Source organism: Mirounga leonina, unplaced genomic scaffold (assembly GCF_011800145.1).
Source record: "Mirounga leonina isolate KUSES-001 unplaced genomic scaffold, KU_Mleo_1.0 Mir_153, whole genome shotgun sequence".
Taxonomy (NCBI): domain Eukaryota; kingdom Metazoa; phylum Chordata; class Mammalia; order Carnivora; family Phocidae; genus Mirounga; species Mirounga leonina.
In genome coordinates, this window is record NW_023270387.1 from 15,960,530 (window position 1) to 15,982,686 (window position 22,157).

A 22,157-nucleotide genomic window follows, 5' to 3' on the forward strand; every position below is an offset into this window, starting at 1 on the left:
AAGCTTTCACTGTCTGCGGTGACATTTTAAAAGAAGAAAATAGAGCAAATTTTTATGAAGTTAAATATATTCAGTTTTTACCATTTGAGATTTTGCTTTTTTTTTTTTTTTGGTGTTAAAATATTAGTTGTATGTAATGAAATTATCTCACACTCCTGTCAGATGGCCCTTCACCCCATGACTCTGCCAAAGCTCACCCAGGGAGTTCGGCTTCACTGCCCAAAATGCAGCCCGCTCCAGGGCTGAGAGGATGGCACCATTCGGCCATTTTTTTCTCCTGTTAGACCCCAATCAACCTCCCTGTGGTCACCATCTCTGGAGTTGTCACTCTGCTGGCCTTCACTCCAGGCCCCGAGTCCTTCCCCTCCACCTGAGAGCCGTTCCATATTTGAGAAGAGCTATTACCCCGAAATCTTGCCCTTAACATGCAGATATCCACAAGCCCCCCAGTGGATCCACACATCAGGTTTCTGACCGCTTTCCTGAAAGCAATTACACACATAATACAGGAATACCTTCTGGTTGTAAAAAAAATTTAATAATAGAGATAAAAAGGAAGACTTTTGAATCCTGCCCCATCTCAGCCCTCTTCCCAGAGGTAACTCCTTTTCCCAGTGTGGCATGGATATGTCTAGAAGACTTTTCTTTCTGAGCTTGCACGGACATGGGTACAAATATAAATGTCTAAATGCTTGTGGGTTTTTGAAAATGCATATATACGTACATATATGTGTATAAATTATACTGTGTGTATTCTTCTGCAACTTTCTTTTTAAACTTAAAGATGGGATTTATAGATTGTTTCATGGCAAGACATATCGTTATATGATTTTTGTTAATGACCACATAAAATTCTATGGTTCCAGTATAATTTTACTTTTTTATTACCCAATCGACGGGCAGTAGGTTAAGTATTTTTTTTTCAGTGCTCTGATGACCCCTTTGAACTCCTATGTGCCTTCATGCCTTTATATGCGTATATTTCGGTCTACCAATCACCCTCTTTAGGCGTAATATCCACAGGTGTGCAACATTCAATTGTCAGATGACATCTGGTTAGGCCAGAGCACAGTGGGGTCCCTTGTTCCATTTCCTCATTCAACAAGCTTTTATTGAGCAGGTACTCTATCTGTGTTATGCCCTGATAATGTCGTTCCAAGCGCAGACAAGCCTGTAGCTGGCCAGTCTTCATGGAACTTACACGGTCAAACAGGGGAACCTCCCTCGATCCTCTACTTCCGTTACTACAGCCTAGCCTACAGGTTGTTTAAAAAGATAATTATATCACACTGTCAACTTACGTGCTCTTAGAATTCATTAATGTCTCTCAAGTATTTTTAAATATTAACTGTTGCCTCAACTTGTAGAGCTCATTTTCATAATCTAAGTAAAGGATTCTTATATTTGCTCCTACGTTTTTATCTTATTACTTTCTTCCCATCCTTCCCTTTGTATTTTCAAGATTTTTTTTTTTAGTCTTGATATCTTGGGGCAAAGTACTAGGTAGCCCTGCTCCTCATATGAAGATTTATGAAGTATGCAAGCTATATCTTCATCCCATTTACTGATCACATTTGTAGCAAGACTGGACCATGCGCAGAGTCCAGTGGCATGCCATGGGAGACGTCCCTCCTGGATGGCAGTGACCTGTTAATTAGTCCTATCTCGACCATATGACCCCATCTTGACCTCCAGGGGTAATACATACATGCATACGTGCGTACATACAGTAACTGCAGCATTCGCCGGATCCTCATTTCAAGGAACCCGATAGGAAAGGAAATCAGCCTAGTTTGGCATGGCTTTTTAAGTAAGCATGATACGGTGGAAAGAGGGTTGCTTCTGGATCCAGTCAGACCTAGGTTCGCATTCTATCTCTGCTACTTCCTGGCTGCAGGACCTTTGGGAAGGCATTTGACTTCTCTGAAACCCAGCTTCCTGTATTCTAGGATTGTCGGAAGCATTTATGCATTAATCCTCCCCATGGATCTAATAAGCACCTACTAAGTAACAGCATCATGCTCTGCTGGGCAAGCCGTAGCAAGCAAGACAGGTCTCCCAGGTAATAAATGAGCACCATCATTATCTTCATGTTGTTTTGGGGGCAAAAGCAAGGAACGCCTTCCTTGGAATATATTTTACAGACATTTAGCCCAAGTCCTTGAGACCTGGGTAAGCATCCGAGATTATTTCCCTTTTCTAGGTAGGGAAATAGATAGATGGTTAGAGAATCCTTTGACTCAAGTTCACCCAACATTTTCATAACAAATTTGGTAACGACTCCCGAACCTTAGAGAATTTAGCTTACGCTGTCAATTGCAAGGGTTCAGCCAACCATTGTACCTGGAGCCCTATCCCTGGCTAATAAGGGTAACAGGATAGATATGTATTCAATAAAAATAGAACCAAAGGGTGAGCCCAGTGTTAAAGAGAACTCCATAGAGCTACCGCAGTGCAGAGAGCCCGAAGCCTCACCTGTTTAGAACCCCACTAAAAATAAGAAGGGAGCAAACCAAACCCTTTCTCAGAGCCTTGAATTTTTATTTTAGAAACAGTTGTAATAAGCTTAATGATCTGGTTTTTCCAGCCCTTAGCAAATAAAAGCTGCAAATTTGAGCTAATATAGGGGTTGCTAGAAGCAAACATACCAACAGTAGCAGATAAAAATCTGGTGTGAGAAAGTAGTTTAAAAAGCAGAGCTGCAAAAAAACCACAAATAAAAAAAAAACAACCCCAAAACAAACAAACAAAAAGAAACTACTGGGGGCCGCTTAGTGCCTGGGCCAACAGAAGCCAAACACTTTGTCCCCCTGAGGGCATGATTGCTTTTAAAAGGAGTTCACAATTATGACTTGAGTCGTTCACTAAATTATCTTTCAGGGACTCTTCAAGGGAAAGTAGAGATGTATCTATCACCTTTTAGCAAGATCTCTGTTCAAAATGAAACCAATCAATATCTATCCCTAACTGAAATAAAAATCTCTGGAGCTGCAAGGGGAGAGATTTGGGGACTGAAAATCTGCTTATGTGGGAGCAGTGGGAAGAATCCTAAGGATTCGAAAGACGTGCTGGATTTTAAATCAGAAGACTTGGGTTCAGATCCTAGTTCTCCTGCTAGCCAGCCATGTACTTTGGATAAATCTCTTACCTTTCGTCAACTTTGTTTTCCTCAACTGTAGGGTGGGAATAACATCACCTGCCTTTTCAATCTCGTGGGAATATGCTGAAAATCAACCAAAATTGCATGTTTGAAAGTGCTTTGTAAACCGTAGAATATCACGGAAAGGTCTAAGGGAGGTCTGAAGGCCACATCCCAGGCGGTGCCTGCTGGTAGACGGTGACTTAAGATGCAAAAAGAGAAGGATTTGGGTTATTACTTACTGCTAAACACACACGTACACACGGGAATATCCGGGTACGTGTGTGTGTGTGTGTGCATTGCCATCACGTGCCCCTAAACCTCTCAAGCGTTTCCTTTCCCCAGGCAAAAGAAGAAACTCTGCAACTAACTTTAACACCTCGTAAACTAAAAAGTTCTACATGGATACATGACATTTGGAGTGCTTCTGGTTTCTAATCTTCTTTTTCTTCTCATTTAAAATTAATAATTAGCTTTTGAAAATTAAACAGTGCAGAACTGGGTGAACTCACAAGTGCACGCCTTCTGGAACCCCAGTGGCCCTCCACCCCATCATCCATCCAGCAGTGGGGTTGGCCGGGGCCTTTCAGACTGGTGTCTGGGTTGGTTCTTTCGGTCCTGTGGGCATCCAACAGGGAATTCCCAAAATCGACAGTCCTTTGTTATGAAGGAGAAAGCTTCAGGGGTAGAACCATGTTTTCTGTCCCCAGATCTCTCTGTGCTGTTTTGGCCTTGGGCGCCTCCTCACCGGTTCTTAGCTGGATGGTTGCACTCGACCCCCTTTTACCAGCTGCCCTGCTTGTGTTGTATCCTTTTCCAACCCATACTCCACACCGCTGTTGGCATAACGGAGCAGAATGGCAGTCTCTCCATGCTGTTCCCCTCTACTTCCAGGGGCCCTGGCTGCCCATCCCGGCCTCCCTCTCCCTACCCCACATAGCAGCTGCTCAACTGCGTGTTGCTCTCGTCCTCTGCAACTCTGGACAAGCTCTTCCCACCGCCTGGCATGCTCTTCTTTGCCTTCTCGTGGTGAGCCCCCTTCACCGTTCAGCACTGCTCAGAAGGACTTTTCTTCTGTGGGGCCTTCCTTACCTCATTGCCTATCTCTAGCAGTGCTCTGCCCTGCCACGGTGGGTGACAGTCTCTCCACGCGACCACTGTGCACACTTCTGATCGCTGCAAGCATTGCATGGCAGCTGGTTCCTCCCTGTGAGCTGTCTCCTGATTCACCTGGGAGGCCCCTGTTCGTCTTTGTGATGCTAATTCCCCGGAGTATACAGGAGGCGCATACTAAATGCTCGTTGCGCTAAACCGAACTGGGAAGGGGACCTTTATGGGACAGGAAACCTGTGTTTCAAGCATGCCACATAGGAGACCAGCTGATGCCCCTGCTATTGGAGTAGACCCAGTGTTGGAGGGTCACGAGGGGTGCCTCACTTTATCTGGGGGTGCCACAGGAGTGCAAGACCCAAGGACCTCAGCCTTACTAGAAGACTGTTCTCAAAGATGAGAACTACCAGGGAAAACCGTTTACTTCTCATTGATAACCAATGCTCTGACTCTCAGGGGCAGGCTTCCCGGTGTCGGGCAGCTACCCGGGAAATGCCAAAGAGAATCCCATTCAGACTTGTGTCAGCCTTTACCTTCAATAACTATGGAGGCCCCACAGGCTCCCCTCGTGGAAGTGTTTACACCAACCATGCACCACATGTGACAACAACGTGGCACACAGAGCAGACAGGGCTTCCGCAGGCACATTTCTGGGGGGGAAATCCGGGAGGGGGATGCCCAGTGGGGTTGCCTCACAGAGTGGTACAGACAGAAGAGGGGGAGGGTCTGGAGGTGAACGCCCCAAGTAGAAGGTCAGGCTGTGCTCTTCCTGGCTGTGGGATGGTGGGCACGTTACACACATTCTCCTAATTGTGTCTATATCTGGATGAACGTTTGATAAGATTATTTCCCTCATTGAATTGTCATGAAGAATAAATGACGATATATTTGAAAGTGCTTTTTAATCTCTAAAGTGCTAAAAAAATATTATGTTCTCTCTTTCTGGAGCTAAAGCTCTTGGAACTAATCTGTGGAGTGCTTTGCAGTCACAAGCTGGTGCTGTGTGTGTGTGTGTGTGTCCAGGACAAGCAGGACATCTTCCTTACATTACTTTCCTTTGGAACCCACTGTAAAATATACAGTGGGATGGGGATTTCATGGCATGGCTGAACCTTCGCTTTTCCCTCCTTATTTATCTTCCTTATAATGAGGGAGGGAGGGAAAGAGCAAATATCAAGCTCCTGGAGTGCATTCCTACATGTCAAGGAAATACAGGAGGCTGGTTCTTAAGCCAAGTACATTATGTTATCATATCTAGTAGACGTGTGCTTTATCTGGACATAAACCTCACCCCGTGCAGGGTGCAGTAATCGAGAACTTGGAGTGGGGCCTTTCTTTTGATGAAATTTCATTAGGATAGTGGGATTAAGGTTACTGCTGAGTTATGACAGGAGCCAGGGTAGGTAAGGACCATGGGAGTGATAGGAATAGAAGAACGAGCCACACCACAGTGCAATGGAATGGATGGAGTACTGAGTGGGGAGTTAGGAGACCCATCCTAATGGGCCCTGGCTTGCCGACAACTCCAGCTGCGTTGCCCCAAGCAACTTATTTCCCCTCTCTGGGCTTCAGGACTCAGAGCTGTGAAATGAACTGTCTGGACCAGGTGAGAGCTGCATTTCCTTCCGGTTCTTTTTTTTTTTTTAAGGTTTTATTTATTTGAGAGAGAGAGTGAGCAAGAGAGAGAGAGCACGGGGAGGGAGAGGGGCTGAGGGAGAAGCAGATTCCCCGCTGAGCAGGGAGCCCTATGCGGGGCTTGATCCCAGGACTCCAGGATCATGACCTGAGCTGAAGGCAGACACTTAACCAACTGAGCCACCCAGGCGCCCCTCCTTCTAGTTCTAATGGGGAAGGAAGGGCATCAACACTTGTTGAATGTCTGCCTGGCACCTGGCAGGCCTGCACTTTGCTGCCTTGAAGAATCTGTATGAGCCTGTGAATCCATCACACACAGGTGAGAGTTAGGTTTATGGAGAACTATGGAGTCAGATTGACTTGGGTCAAAATCTCAGCTCTATTATTTACCAGCAGTGTGACTTTAAGCAAGTCTCTCAATGTCTCTAAGCCTCAATCTTTTCATCTGTAAAATGGGTCTGGTGACAAGCATACTTTATGCTCCCAAGTGTCCTCCTCCCACTCTCTTTTATACATTATGAATTTCTTACACAGATTCCATCTAGTCTCCTTCCCTCCTTTTGTGGAGAAACAGTCGAGGGCCTAGAGAAGTGAACGAAGTCACTGAATATTAGATCATGCAACTAGTTAGAATCAGGGATGGAACCTAAAGGCAAGATGCCTGGTTGACCCTGAGCCTTGTGCTTGCTTTCTGGATGTCTTTTTTTTTTTCCTTTTAAAATAATCATCCCCCGCTCTGGGAAAGACAGCAAAGTCCATCCATGATAGGCAGCCCAGGCGTATGCAGAAGATCCCAGTGTGATGGCAAACTACATTCACTCACCAGACCCTTCCCAAGAATAGCCACTGGGCTCAGGAACCGTTTTCAGGGTTTGATTTAGAGACCATGCTCAGCATTTCTTTCCCCACTGCACCTCCTACCTCCTGTACTTTCATTCATTTGGGGGCAGAACAGCTCTCTGTGTGGGCAAATCAACTGTTCTGTGAACTCCTCCCTAGACAGTCATAGCTCTGGGCTCTTTTCCACCAGGTGGGCTCCCAGGAGAACCAGAAGAGTCTGATTCAAAGGGGATCAGGGTCAAAAAAGAGAGCTCCCATTAAGCCACGGGAAGGGAATGCCACAGGCATCTCAGGAGGGCTCTGAAGGAATGCAATGTAAAGTTGCTCAAGTCCTGGGCACCAAGAAATATTAGTGAGGATGCGTCCTCGGTGAGGGCACAGCCCCTTCCCAGAGTTATTAAACTTGAAGGCATGGACTTATGTGCCAGAGGGAGAAGAAAACTTTTATGGGTTTAAAATGATGGGGTTTTTCACACATGCGTCAGCACTAGCAATGCTGGGTCTTAAGAACTGAAGCCAAAGCATTAAATGCTTGTTGCATTTCCAGAGTAGGTGCAAGCCAGAAAAACAAGGATGCCTCTTTGAAAAGTTTCTTTCCAGGAGGTGGCGACTCCAAGTGGCCCAGGCTTCCTAAGAAGCTCTTAGTTTATTCAAGGGCCCCTGTCTCTTCTCCTTTGCCTAGAAGTTTGATGCGGTCAGGAAGAAGATCCCAGTGTCCATAGGCAAAGGTACATCTAGGCCGGTCTGTCGTAGGTCCGACTAGAGACCAGGGAATGGGTGAGGCCATCTCCCCAGGCACTTCCCAGAGGCATCTGAAGAGGAGGGAGTCTTGGACTCCCAGGAACCAACCAAGAATGACGGAAAGAGGAGGGTCTCCCAAGCGAAGATACAGCCAACATCTCCTGGGGGACTCTCAGCCTTGTTCACTGAGATGAGCTACCTGCCTGCCCCCTTCCACCGCTTGAAATATATTTTTAGGATGTTTTCATGAGCAACGTGTTTGCTACCAACCCTTTAGAGATCAGTTACAAAACAGAAACTCTTCCTTACTTCCTTGGGAGAAGTGTAGAAGGGGGGAGAAAGAAAGAAAAAAAAAGTCTTGCCTGTAATTGAAGGCAGGTTGGGAGATGTTCACGCTTTGAAATTCTCCTTCTTGTGAAATGTTTATGAAACACTTTCCACAAACGAGTTATGCAACCAAGACAACAGCTTTGATCGTCTTCATTGCCAGTGATCTGTTCATTAGCGTTGGGCTGTTTCCCCCAGAGAGAACCATGTGAAACTGTCATGGGAGGGGCTAAGGAGGAGTACCCCAGCACCCCCTGCCCCATCACATGACCCCAAAACAGATGGTTCATAAGGAGGTCCACGGGTGTGTCTGGGCCAGAACACCACCTTTGTCATCACCCATAGTCTACGCTGTCTCCTATCCCTGGGAAGTCTACAGTACTGTTTTGTAAAAAGAGCACCAGGAAAAAGTCAGAGGATCATTCCCTTAAGGGACTTTTGCCAGTGTCTTGTTATGTAACTTTATACGGATCTCTGAAGCTCTCTGGGCCTCCATGAGATGGGAAGGTAAATACTCGTCCCCACACCCCCCCGGCTGGGAGGCGAAGCCGAGTAGGAATGTGTGAAGGCTTCCAGCTCCTCAGAGGGGGCTCTCTCCTCCCAAAAGGAGGCTACTGCTTTCTCAAGCAGGTGATGTCAGGGAGTTCATTGGGATTAGAAAAGATAATCATGCATGATGACTTTTTACCTCCCTGGTCACTGCCCAAGATTCAGTGTAATACCTGTGCACAGTGCAGTGGGTGGAGAAAATTCTGAACTAATAAACTTATCTAATACATGGACAGGATGGTCAGTGACTGTGACAGGACAGAGCCCTCTGTGACAGCCCATATCCCCAAGGATTAGTCCGTCCTGAGCAGGGCCTGGAGAGAGATTCCATTTGCGTGAGAAGAGCCACCAAAGGGACCCTGGAGACAGTCTTCGAGATTCCAGGCAGGCTGTGGGTTTGGTTGGGTTTTCACAAGTACGGGGGAAATTGGATTTTCACCCAATTTGCCTCGGGTTCTCACATTAGAAGTCAATGGGATTCCAACAGAAGCCTCTCTATCTCACCATCCAGATCCACAGCCAACACCCAGTTGCCTGGAAAGGCTCCAATCTTTTCCATTCGACAGCAGTGAAAGGGATTTTTTGATTTGGGAAGGGCTTTGTTTCTTAATTTTGTAGTTTCTTAGCCCATGGACTCTTAGAGAATTGCCAGAGTGTGCTGGAGGCTGGAAGAGCCCTGGATGTGCCTTTCCTCCCTTCCTCTCTTTCTGAGACCCACCCACCAAAGCAGAGATTTTAAGAACTCGTCCTCGAAAAAGGAATCTCCTTTAGTGTCTCTCAATTTGGCTTGCATAGGACTCTCTTCTTTCGGGGTTACTGCCAGCCACTCACACCCAAAGGCTAATGAAGTATGAAAAATGAAGGAAGAAAAATGTTGGTGAAGCACAATGTCAGGAGAATGACACATGAGGTTTGGGGTGGGGAGGGGGTTGTCAGAACGCCCCAGATGAACGCCCAAAGGGATTTCTGCTATCAGTTGCTTCATTTGTAGAACTGGGAGGTCGGCAGTGCCCCTAAAAGGGTTTGGAGGGCAATTGATCCAGGAAGCAGATGAAAGGGTGCGTTTTCTTTTATGATGGCGCTGGTTTCTGAAATTAAGTGTTGCAGGAAGACCTGGCACTGATTCTAACAGATAGCACTCAGGTTGGAGGCAAAGCACATGTTTCTGAGCTCTGTCATAGCTGCACCTTCTTATCTCCTTTGCGCATAATGAGTCTATAAAGGAACCCTGCCACTTGCCTCTGAGCTGGCGCTCTGCCAAGCCGCCCGCAGTGGACCCGTGTGCCTTTGGCTCCAACTTTCCGCACTCTCCCTCTGTCCCCCTTCCTCCATCCTGCCTCACCCCCCCCCATGCCCCGGGATGAGCGATGCCCTGGGGCAGGAGGGGGATCTAGAAGGGAGATGCGGGGAGGGGAGGCTGGTCCCCAAAGGCTTTGTTTCAGTAAAATCTCTTAGAGCAAACCTTAAGGGTGGTGGTGGTGGTTGGTGGTTTTAAATAAGTAGTCTTATCTATTCCTAGCTTTTTTAAACCTGCTAACAAATGTTTCCCTGGAATCTAGGATGTGAAAACTCTAATTTCTAGGGGAAGAACTAGGACACCAGAGCTTCTTAAACGGAGATGCCAAGCGTAGGTGGGAAGAGCTGAGGGGCACTGGGGGGTAGGGATGGGGGCTGTCTTGGAAATCCCTCCCACATGGCCATGCCTTTAGAGTTTTCAGAAAGTCTCAACTCTCTGTCCCCACTGTGCGACTTCCGGTCTCTCTCCCTTCCTCCTCTCCGCTTCCAAGGCTCCAGGATAGGTCTCTTTAGGTGAGAGAAGAGAGGAGTGATTTGGAAAGATGGTCCCTGGAAGAAGCACCCTCTTACCAATTTTGGTGTAACCCCAGCTTTTTGGTGCTGTGTAGGTCCGCTTTACCTAAGAACATCACAGCAACCTGGACTAGACAAGTCTGCCAAATGCACTAGGGAACTGGAACTTTTAATTCCATTTTAGGACTGTAAGAGAGAAAAATCATATAGAATCATAACGGATGGAGAAACCGAGTCTCCTACAGGCTAAATGATGGCTGGAGGTTGCATAGTAAGTTAGACCCGGGGTTAGGACTTAGAAGCAGGGTCTAGCTCCCTGTTCAACGTTCTGACTGTATCCCGCCAGAGACTCTAGAGAGATGGGTTCTCTTTATGTCTTTTATTCAGTTAACTCACATGAATTCCCACTATGTGCAAGGCACCACATTTAGGACACTAGCTCTTTTCTTGGTCTCTGACGTCACTCAGTAGGATCTTCCTAGCTCTCCGGCCAAAGGGAAATCTTTCTTTTGTGATCCAAAGACCATTTCTCTGCAGTGATGAAGCACAAATTTTGCTGTTAATCTGAACCTTTAACTTGGGTTAAACCAAGACAGGAGAGATTCTAGGATGTCAGTGACACTCCCAGTGTAGACCAAGAAAATGGTTCTATGGCCAAGAATTTCCATCAGAGGGTCTCCCCAGTGTCTTTTAAAAGGTATGGTCTAGATCCTATGCTTTTTGTCATCTTATATGAATTCAGTCACTTGGCTCCCCCCTCTCCAGTGGACTTCCCAAAAACCTGCCAGAGGGAAGTTTTCCCTGGGTGGGAGGAGGGGTGGCATCCTGCCCTGCCCTTGGACACCTGGGAAACCCACCCACCTGTGGTGGATAGAGGCTAGAGAGGGTTTAGAAGCCATCGCAGGCCCCTCGGGCTGCAACTGCAGTAGTGACTATGAGGGAGACATGTCCCCACTTGTAGGGAGACAGGCAAAGACTGTCACCAAAGCCACATGGGCGAAGAGGCAGCTGAGCACGCAGAAGATGGATAACTGTGGAAAACAAGTTGGGGATGGAAGGGAAACTGGCTCCCAGACTTTGGGATTTTGTGGACCAGGAATATAAAAAACAGAGCATGGGGAAGATTGATCAAGGGTTTTCTTTTTTTTTTTTTTTTTTACATAATAAGGTGGGGAGTTTTTATTTATTTATCTTTTAGGATTTATCTATTTGAGAGAAAGAAAGAGTGCAAGCAGGGGGAGGAGCTGAGGAGAGGGAAAGAGAGAATCTCAAGCAATTTCCACACTGAGTGTGGAGCCCGACACAGACGCTCCATCCCACCACCCATGAGATCATGACCTGAGCCGAAACCAAGAGTCAGATGCTCAACTGACTGAGCCACCCAGGCTCCGCGAGGTGGGGAGTTTTTAAAATGCCATTTAGGGGGTGCCTGGCTGGCTCAGTCAGAGGAGCATAGGACTCTTGATCTCAGGGTTGTGAGTTTGAGCCCCACATTACGTATAGAGAGCACTAAAGAAAAAATAATAAAAAATAAAAATAAAATAAAACACAATTTAAGATCAGCATCATTTCACAAAAGAAATTCTAACATCTCCCCTAAGGGAAAAAACAAGAACATCATCTCAGAATTTAAAAGAAATATTTGAAGTCATTACAATATACTTAGTTTTTCTCATCTCATTGAGCAAGAGGGTAAACTGCACTCCGTCCTGGCACAGCCCGCCGAACGGTGCCAGGGGATGATAGAGCTCAGGGAATCCCTCCCCACCCGCTTACAGGTTGTTACTCCAGAGCACCACTTGCCTCTCTCTTACCAGCTGAAGGGCACAAGCAGGCAGGAATATCAAGCTGCAGCCCCATGGGCACCACAGGCACTGAGCTGGCTCTTTACTCTCTGGGCTTGTCACTCATCCACTTTGACCTTTTCCAAGTCTCTGTTTCTGCCTGCCTGGGGGAGGCCCAGAACTGATGCTCTCCTCCTGCTTCCACATACAGATTAAAACTGAGGACCTCAGTGACTCCCTGCAGCAGACCCTCTCGCAGCGGCCATGCCACCTGAGTCAAGGACCCGCCATGATGCCTGGAAACCAAATGTCCGGGGTAAATGCCAGCCCATGCCAGGGAGCCCTGATAGTCTCAGCGGGCCAGTGAGTTTAATTCAAGCCTTCTGCAACATGCTTCACCTCTAGACCTGGCTCTCAGTGAATCCAGATTGGTCTGAAAAACCGCCCTGCGGGGGAATGTGACGAAGGGATGAAGGCCTGGGGTGGAGGTGGGATGACAGGGGAGCCCTCTTAAAGGGAAAGCCTGGCTACCTCTACCTCTCTGGGACAAAGGAAGCCGATCTTGCCAAAACAACGGACCTCGCAGCTAGGGGGCTGGTATCTGCCAGCCATTTCGGGGGAGCCCTATGCTGACATACACTGCTACAGATATAGAGCAGATCTGTCTCCAGTGAGCCCACTCTCCTCCCTCAAGCTTTTGCATCAAAGCCAAACTAGAACAGAGTGCTGTGGGGGGAAGAAGGAGGCACCCTGAAACAGTAACGACAAGTGTCTGAGAGGGCGGATGTCCATGTGGCCAGCCCCTCTCTGGGTCTGGATGACCTGGGGAAGAAATACTACCCCTTTTCTAGAAAGATTTAAGATTAGAATGTGCATCCATTCCTTCTCTTCTTCATCCAGCAGGGGTTTACCCCGTCTCTGTGCACTGAGCCTGGGGGTCTGGATCCCCCAAGCATTGAGATTGGTATTTACCCTTTGGGAGCTGGTGGGAGGAACCCAGGGGACACGGACTTTCTGTCTAATCAAACTGCTTGTATTAAGACCTAATAACTTGCTCCTTCGTCCAGGAAAGGTTCAGGCCCAGGAAATGGCCAAGACATGACTTTTAGCACAGTCAAGTGGCGTGAGATTAAAAAAACAAAATTAGACGATTGGGATTACATGTCATTTCTAGGGCGAACCTCTGAGAGATGAGTGATCCTCAGCCTGTGCCTCTGACCTTTACGGTCTAGTTGGGAGACGAGACTGACAGACACAAAAGTTGAATAACAAGGCAAAGTTTAAATACGATGGGCTGCAAGGCACTGCTTGGCTGAGTACAGAAGCTGTAACAATGCCAGCATTAATGGAAAAGCCACTACGTGCCAGGGACTTGAGCTACGCAGAGGCATAAGGCAAGGTCACTGCCAACAAAGTCTCCAAGTCTGGAGACCCTGTGGGACAGATGGAGCCAGCACCCCCCGCGTGTAAATTCTGTGATGTTTGTGCTCCGCCCCCCCCTCCCCCCATGTGCAGGACATGACCTCCCTCCATCCGCTCCAGCAGCTCGTGCTGGTTCCTGGCCACCTACAGTCTGTATCCCAGTTCCTGCTATCTCAGACCCAAACTGGGCAGCAAGGTAAGAACCCTGGCTGACGTTTCCCACATCGGCCAAGTCCAGCAACGTGCCGCCACTGCTTGCTGGATGAGGGAGCCCAAGTGTGGGGCATGGGGTGAGTGGCTCACCCCTCTGGCTTTAAGACCAGCTTGTCTACCTCGGCACCTGGGGGAGGGACGCCCCGGCATTGCCCCTCCAGGCAGAGGATCCTTCTCTGCTTCTCCCTCTCTGTCTTCCTCAATGTCCTGGTCAGTACGGATTGAGGTGCAAGGTAGCCAGGAGCTGGGGGCAGGGGGAGGGGCGGCGGTACAGGGAGGAGGAGCTCCTGGGGATCTGCAGGGCGGGCAAGTCCCAATTCCTTGGAAATCCTTCATCTCCGGAAAGTGGGCTGCGATTCTGTCTGGGTAGAGCTGCAGCGCCACCCACAGGCTGTAGAGGGGGTTTTCAGGTGTTCTTTGGCAGGGAAATGGCTACCAGAGAAGGTCCCCTTGGCCAGGAGCAAACAAATTAGAATATTCATAATAATAGCTAGTATTTCTTGAGCATGATATGCCAGGAGCTCTGACGAGTGACTTTCCTGACATTTTTCAAAATAACCTTGTGCGGTAGATAGTCATACTATGTCTCCTGTGACATAATAAAGCTCTGCAAATTTGTCTGAAACCTGTGTTCTTGGCCATTGCCCTGTACTGCTTCTCTCTCTCTCATCTCTACCAACTGGCCCAAGGGAGGGAGGGAGTAGGAGTTTTCCACCAGTGCACGAATCCCAGGTAGAGGCTTTGGAAATCCAGAATCCAACTCTGTCTTCTGTCCCTACCACCTGCCCGAATTACAGTCCCTATCCCTAGGTTCCATGGCATCTCAGAGCATTTTTATAATGACGAATAAGAACATACTTGAACCTCTAAGTACCTATTTTAGCCAAGCAATGTCTATCATACTCCTAGAATAGGAAAGAGAAGGTAACAGTTAATTCCCTTCCTCTTTAGAAGATAGTGATATCAAAATGGCCCAGACATAGACATATAACCAATGAGGACAGTGTATGATACAGGGGGAGAAACAAAGAAACAAACAAAAACCCCTCAAAATTTGGAGTCAGAAAACTCATTGGTTGAATTTTTTTTTTTTAATTTAAAAAAATAACTTACTAGCTGTATGTCCTTGGGAAAGTTAACCTAACCTCTCTGAATAAAAACAAAGTAAAATGAAACAAAACAGAATACTAATAAAAAATAGAATAAGAGTAAAATTCTACCTCACAAGGTTATTGAGGGTTATTTGAAATAATGCATATGAAATGCATTTGTACATTTCAAAATGCAATATACATGTTAGATGACTATTAGTATTCAAGCCTCTGACTCCCGGTTCAGAGCTCCTTATAAGAGTTTTTTGTTTATTTTAATAAGGAAAAATTAAGCCCTGCCTTTTACAGACTGGGGAGCATAAAGATCAGCATCAGCAGATCGGTACATCAGTGGCCCGCAGCAGCTTAGGGACAACAGACACCCCAAGGTTCGGGTTTGTGCTGAGTGATCTGGGCGACCTGCCCCATTGTCTGCTTTGGTAGCTTGATGGCTCCATTCCTGCCTCGAGAGCAAGAGCTCCCTGCTGTGGCCCTTCCTAGAGGGAGGCCACAGTCATGACCAGCAACCAGGCAGAGCCCTTCATGGACCATTTCCCCGGAGAGGGAAGGAGAAAGTGGTCCTCAGGCAATACAAGGAATGGGTAGAGGCCATACCACCAGATAGTTTCCAGAGGCTTGGCCCCTGGTCTTCCCTTCTCTCTCTGACCTTCCTCCCAAGTAGAAAATGTCCTCATTCTGCCAAGAGCCCCTGGCCAATGGAGCTGTCTGGCCCCATCCACTTGGTCGGGCATCCTTGCAGACTTGCCCAGGCCTTTGCAGCCCATTTCTGTAGGCACAATGGAACTCATCAGCACCTCAGCTCCAGCAGCCTTTCCTTCCCTGTTGGATTTCTTCAGGCGTGGTTATCAGATCCCAGAGTGGGCTGCCTTGAGCCTCCTCGGCCCATGCACCAATCCAGGCTGGCGGGCGAGCGGAAGGACTGGTTTGGGGATGGCTGTTTACATATTTATCCCCATGTCTCATTCACCTCCACCCGTGTGTGGCAATGCCAGGGCCGTGCCTGTGGGGGCCCTGTTCGTGGGGCTTGGGGTGGGTTGAGGGGACCTGACCAGGTCTCAGGGGGTGGGGACAGTTATCTCCATTCCAGAGCTGTGGAGCATGTCTTTCAGATGGCCTGGATTTTATTTGTTTGTTCCTTTGTCCCTCCCCTTTCACCCAGGTCTGCAGCCAAATCTTCTCCCCTTTCCACAGCAACAAAGCTCTCTCCTCCTCCCACAGACTGGGCCCGGCCTGGCATCCCAGGTAAACAAACACATTCTTCCTGTTTCCTCCAGGAATGCCTCAGCTCTTGACAGAGCAGCTCACTGGTTTCCTCCCACCCCCTGGATGGGGCACGTACCCCTCTGGGAAGAGGGACTAGCAAGGGATTATCCCTGTTCACACTTGGGGAACACAAGCCACAGCCATGAGAAATGATTGACCCAATATTACCCACGGAGCCAGAAGAAGAGCCCAGAGATTTCAGCTCCTAGGCTATCCTGCTCTGTAGTGCAGGCCCTCCACTCCAGCCTTGAATGGGCCCTGGCTTCACTCACTCCCCTTAGGACCAGGGGTCAGTTAACTCTCCAGGGATGCCACGGTGACCCCCAGCCCTGCCACGGGTGCTCTCAAGCCCCAAGGAGGAGACCAGAGTCCCATAGGCCTGATGTCCCAAGACCGCAAGGCCACAGTCTCTCGCCTCTGGGTCCCTCTCAAGACCCACTGTTCTAGACTGCCTCCTGCAGTGTGTGCGCATGTGCGGGTGAGCAGGTCTGCGATCTGCGAGGGGGCAGTTTGCAGAGCTGCCATGTTTCCACGCAGCACCTGGTTGCCAATTAGAAGGAACCCCTTCCTCTGGCCAGATGCAGCCTCATGCCAGGTGTGTGGCTTGCTAAGAGCTGCAGGAGCTGTATGGGGGTTGCCTCGCCTCCCCTCACCAGGGTGCCCCCGTGCAGTTAATAACCTGCACAGCTGCAGGGATAGACGTGCAGAAGAGCCAGGAACAACTGCAGAGCCCCAGTGTCCCTTCTCTGGGCTAAGATCCCCCACGCATCACTAAGGACCCTGGCTCTCCAGGGCTAGAGAGGGCACTGAAGGCATCTGGAAGGGGAGAGGGTGCCATCTAGTGGCTAATAGGAATGGGAACACGGGAGTCCTGAACTCTTCCACTTCCTCCTGAGGACTCAGAATCTCATCATCATAGACTTAGTCTGGAAGAGATCTTATAGAGGCCTAAGATGAACTCTTACATCTTACACTATAAGAAGCAAAAAAAACTGTTCAGAAAGTTATTAAGATCGTCCTGGGCAGCGGTAATAAGGGACTTGCTTAGGGTTGTGGCAATAAGAATAGAGAGGAGCGGGCGAACACGGAGACGTTTGCGGAAGTTAAAGGAATGCAATTTGGCATCTGATTGGATGTGAAAGGGAAGGAGAAGAAGGTCTAGCAAAGAACTCAGTATTTGTCAGATTACAAAACAAATGAATCAAGGAAAAGGAAGTCTCAGGAGGGCTGAAGCTTTGCCCTGAGGGCCACCCCACCCTGCAAAGCAGGATCAAATCCATAAGGCTTCTGAATCATTCTGTTCTAAAAGATCCTTCACCAGGGAAACGAGTCCTTCACTTCTCTCTGGTCCTTTTACCTTCCTCCTCTTAAGGATGCCCATCTGAGTGGTAAATCTGCATGTCTTGGAGGAGAGAAGGAGGAAAGTTAACCCCAGTCCAGAAAAAGAGTGAGCTGGGAAAGGGAGAAAAGAAGGCGGACCTGGACCAAGTTGTCCACATGGGCACTGGCCCCGGGACTGGACACGGTGCCTGGCCCCATTGGCCTGGGATTTGCTCCTTGTGGAGCGATGGATGTCTTCAGGAGCTGGATTCACTCCTGACCCCAAAAGGGCACAACATGGACTCCAGGTTTTAAGGTCCATTTTTCTATGAAAATACACTGAAGGAAGACTATCTCCTGACAACCGTAAATGAGATCAAGCTATATGTAGATGGCACTGGAATACCTCTGATTGGAAAACAAACAACAACAACGAAACACTCTCATGAAAGAAAAGGATGGGGTAGAAAGTATAATGGCAGTCCCAAGAGTTTAAAATTCTATGGAAATTCCATTAATATAACAAGTCTCAGATGTCCTCTGTTACCTTCAGTTAATGCCTGTTGAACACCTCAGTTACTTGGCTTTGTGGAAAAGAACAGGCAAGGCAAACAACCTTTTCCCCATCCCATTCTGAGATTTGTTTTGAGAATCTTTGTAAACAACTCCTTTTACGGTGGAAAACTGAAAGAAGGAAGTTACCTGCTCAGAGTCAAACAATGAGTCATAGCCTAAAACCCAGAAAGGACACCTCCCTGTCTTGCACTCCTACTGTTTCTACCCAACTATTCTAGCTATTTGCTGTCCCTTCATAGAAACCCTCAGTTCTCACTTCCACACCACTGAAAAAACAGGAATCAAGTGTACCCAGGGGTCTGTCATCCTCTAAGTGGATCTGTTAATACACAATAACAGAAAATGCCATTTGATCAGTTGATTATTTGTGGATCTGTTCGGCATGTGTTCCCTCTTAGGCAATTGGGCGCCCCGGGCTGCCAGGATCTTCTTTAGAACCTCATCTGGAAGCGTCCCCGCATCTCCCAGTGCCCAAGCATCTACCCAGCTCTGGAGGGGCTGATGAGCCCAGTGACCTGGAAGAGCTGGAAAAGTTTGCCAAGACCTTCAAGCAGAGGCGCATTAAGCTGGGCTTCACACAGGTCTGGTTTGCAAGGAGCAAGAAGGAATTAGGTTGAGTGAGTGGAGACGGGGCTTCCCGAGTGTATGTTTCAGGAGCAACCTGAGGTTCGATGTACTTGGGGCAAGCCCATCGTGTCCCTGTGTCCCCAGAGAATAGGGCACAGTTGTCGTGGGTAAGGAAACTGAGGACACTGTGGGGGGACAGGGGAGGAATGAGAGCCAGTCAAGGGGTTAGGCCCATGGGCACAGCCCACTCGGAGTCTGAGGAGGGAAATGAACCAAATTCCCCCCTGAGAGGGAAAACACCTGGAAAGGAGCCAAGGTGATGGGTGGGTGCTTGGAGGTTCTCCGTGTGCGTGGTTGGTGCTAGGATGGTGGGACAAAGAAAAGAAGGTGCCTGTCTCTCCAGCTTCTCCCTCTTGATCCCTACGTGCAGGGAGATGTGGGGCTGGCGATGGGAAAGCTTTATGGCAATGACTTCAGCCAGACCACCATCTCGCGATTTGAGGCCCTCAATCTGAGTTTCAAGAACATGTGCAAGCTCAAGCCGCTGCTGGAGAAGTGGTTGCATGATGCAGGTAGGTGGCGGAGACACAGGGGTGGACAGTGCCCTAGACGATTCTGCAGGGAAGGGGCTAGTGGCTTGTCTGTGTTGGGGTTTGAGGCAGTCATTATGTAAGACCCCTTCTTCTCCTGAGTCTGGAACCATTTGAGAAATACGACACGGGAGACAGGCAAGTGGAGATGGAAATGTCGGCTTCATTCCTGAGAAGGCCCTTTGGAGGACATGGCTTTAGGTCTGTGGCCCATGAAGACTTGGCCCCATTCTTTTCTCCACCAGAGACCCACCCAGTCTAGACCTTAGGGCAGCACCCCAGAGCGAACACACGTATCCACCTTGCTCTCTGGACCATGTCTAGGTTAGGAAGATAGGGAAGTGGGTCCTCTAGGGTCTCATGGGGGAGAGGGGGAGGCCATAGACACAACACAAGCCCTTTATCCGGCTAATCTTGAGTAAGTCTTCAGAAGGCAGGGAGTTACGGTGAGCTAGACTAGTGGGGAAAGCTTCCAGCTGGAGTGGGGTTAGCAGGATTCAGTCCACAGGGTGACCTGGGAGGCATTCCAGGAGGTCAAGGGTGTAAGCTGAGGGCCAAGTGTTTGGAATACTGGATGGAAGAGTTTGGTGTCGGGGAGCAATGTGGGACAGGGTTTCCCCACGGCATTATCGATTTCTTGGGCAAGAGCATTCTCTGTTGTAGGAGGCTGTCTTGTGAACTGCAGGGTATTTAGCAGCATCTTTGGTCTCTACCCACTAGACTCCAGCAGCACCTGTCTCCCACTGAGACAGGCAAATATGTCTCCCGATACTGCCAGGTGTCCCCTGAGGAGGGGTGCAAAATCGCCCCTGGCTGAGAACCAGCGGTGTGGGCAGAGAGAGAAGGAGCAGGGTCTGTGCCGGGCTGGACTCTAGTCAGTAGATACACGTGGACGAGTGGTTACTGTGGAGAGGAAGGATAGGCAGCCAAGGGGGTTACCCTCTCAGAAGTCCCTCCATGTGAACATAGGAGGGGCAAAGAAGCTGCCCCCGACAGGCTGTCCCTTACGCAACTCTTTCGGGTCACCGAAGTGAGAGAGATGACCAGAGGGGCTGAGGACCTTTGGGAAGAGGGCTTATAAGTCATTTCTAGTGTGACCCCCTCCCTGACGCCTGAATCCTTCCTGAGGGGTATCCCTGCCCATCGGCCCTACAGCCTCAGCTCCAACACTTAAACACTGAAAAGAAAGTGACATCCACACCAAATTCTGGCACTGAGTATCATTGCTTTTAGCTCAGAACACCACTTCCCACTTTACTCAGTATTCACGTCCAGGCATCCAGGCACCCTTGGGGAAAAGACAGACTCCCGAGCATTCCTTGTAGGAGCTCTGCCTGCACCCACTCACACCTACCCATGCCGCCGATGGCCGAGTGTCCCTGAACCATGACTGCAAACACTGGAGGCGCGGAGGACCTTTGCCCAGAGCCAGGAGGAGAAGCAGGATGTTTGGCCTGTTCCAGTTCTCCTGCTGGCGGTGGGGGCTGGTCCTAAAAGAACCACTGCAGAGCTCACCAGGAAGTGGTGTTGGACCTCAAGGCCATGAACACAGAGCCTGACCCAGCCAGTGCATTCTCTTCTCTGAGCTTCCTTTGCCTTTCCACCTCCCTACAGAAACCTCTCCATCAGACCCCTTGATGAACACCCCCAGCTCTTTCCCCACCCTCAATGAAGTGTTCGGTAGGAAGAGGAAGAAACGGACCAGCATCGAGACCAATATCCGCCTGACTCTGGAGAAGAGATTTCAAGATGTGAGCGGCTCCCCCGGGTGGGAGCGGGTGGGCTGATGTACACAGTTGGATGAGCGGACACACTCAGGTCCCTGCGCACCACACCTCCCCTGGGAAAGGGTCAGAAAGCAAGCACATACACCCTCTGCAGGCCCCCATGTATGCCAATGAAAGGGACTGCCAGGAACTTCTTCCCCCCACTGACCCTTCTTGCCCTGACATCTTTTGAGGGCCCAGTGTCTCTCTCACTGGGAGATTTAAGGAATGGGGTATAGGGTCCCAGAAGAGGGTGGATCTCTGTCTTCAACTGAGGTAAACCAGAGCACTGTATAAAATTCTTTCTTTTTTCTTTAAGTATAGTTGGCCTATAGTTGACATATATATATATATATATATATATATATATATATATATATATATATATATTTTTTTTTTTTTGAGACAGAGAGAATGAGAGACAGAGAGCATGAGAGGGAGGAGGGTCAGAGGGAGAAGCAGACTCCCTGCCGAGCGGGGAGCCTGATGCGGGACTCGATCCAGGGACTCCAGGATCATGACCTGAGCCGAAGGCAGTCGCTTAACCAACTGAGCCACCCAGGCGCCCCGACATATATTATGTTAGTTTCAGGGATACAACAGGGATTTGACAGTTTATACATTACAAAGTGCTCATCATGATAAGTATAGTTACCATCTGAAATTCTTTACTTTCTATGCATGAATTTGTATTTTTTAAAATTATAAATGTAGTAAATGCTCATTGTGAACAATTAGGAAAACACAAGGAAGTAGAAGGGAAAAAATCTACCATCAAATGGCATCTACCTGTCTTTCCTTCTTTCTTCCACATGTATTTAAATGCTTGTGATCACATTATACATACATTTGTTTGAACTTGTAGCAAAAGCATATTCCTGAGCCAGTATGTGGCAGCTAATAATACCAGCTACATGCCCCATCGAGCTGGGGAAGGGAAGAGGGGAAAGCAGGTGTGTCAAAACAGCTTCTCATCAGGATCCCTTAGGTACCAGCTTCCAGAGCCTCAATCCACACCACACCACACATGTCCCTAGAGGAGGTGCCCTTGGCCTCATTGAACACTGTGGGCCCGGGGCCTCCAAGACTGCTGCCCACTCCGGCAAATCTGCCAGGGCATCTGGCTCAAGGATTTGTTGGCCACTTCTGGCAGGATGACAAGAGCTGGCTTCTCCTGCTGATTAGTTTCTTAGAGCAGCATGAGTAAGGGAAGGGGGTGTAGGAAGGAGGGAGAGGGGCTGAGATCAAAGATTGGGTGGAGGGAGAGGGTGGAACAAGAGAGTGGAGAGATAGATAGATACACACATTTATAATATATATCTATATATATAATATATATATAATATGTATCTATATATAGTATAGATATATATTATAATATCTATATATAATAT

General features: G+C 48.4%; 1 protein-coding gene across 2 annotated transcripts in view; it reads left to right on the top strand.

The window, feature by feature from the left end:
• Nucleotides 1-22,157, top strand: part of POU2F3 (POU class 2 homeobox 3) — a 100,474-nt gene that overhangs the window by 68,827 nt on the left and 9,490 nt on the right. For both annotated transcript variants that reach the window (XM_035009142.1, XM_035009141.1), the window contains exons 6-11: nucleotides 12,146-12,250; nucleotides 13,450-13,552; nucleotides 15,841-15,923; nucleotides 18,239-18,421; nucleotides 18,838-18,979; nucleotides 20,612-20,748. In XM_035009142.1, the coding sequence (XP_034865033.1) occupies nucleotides 12,146-12,250; nucleotides 13,450-13,552; nucleotides 15,841-15,923; nucleotides 18,239-18,421; nucleotides 18,838-18,979; nucleotides 20,612-20,748 (753 nt within the window). The remainder of the gene's footprint in view (nucleotides 1-12,145; nucleotides 12,251-13,449; nucleotides 13,553-15,840; nucleotides 15,924-18,238; nucleotides 18,422-18,837; nucleotides 18,980-20,611; nucleotides 20,749-22,157) is intronic.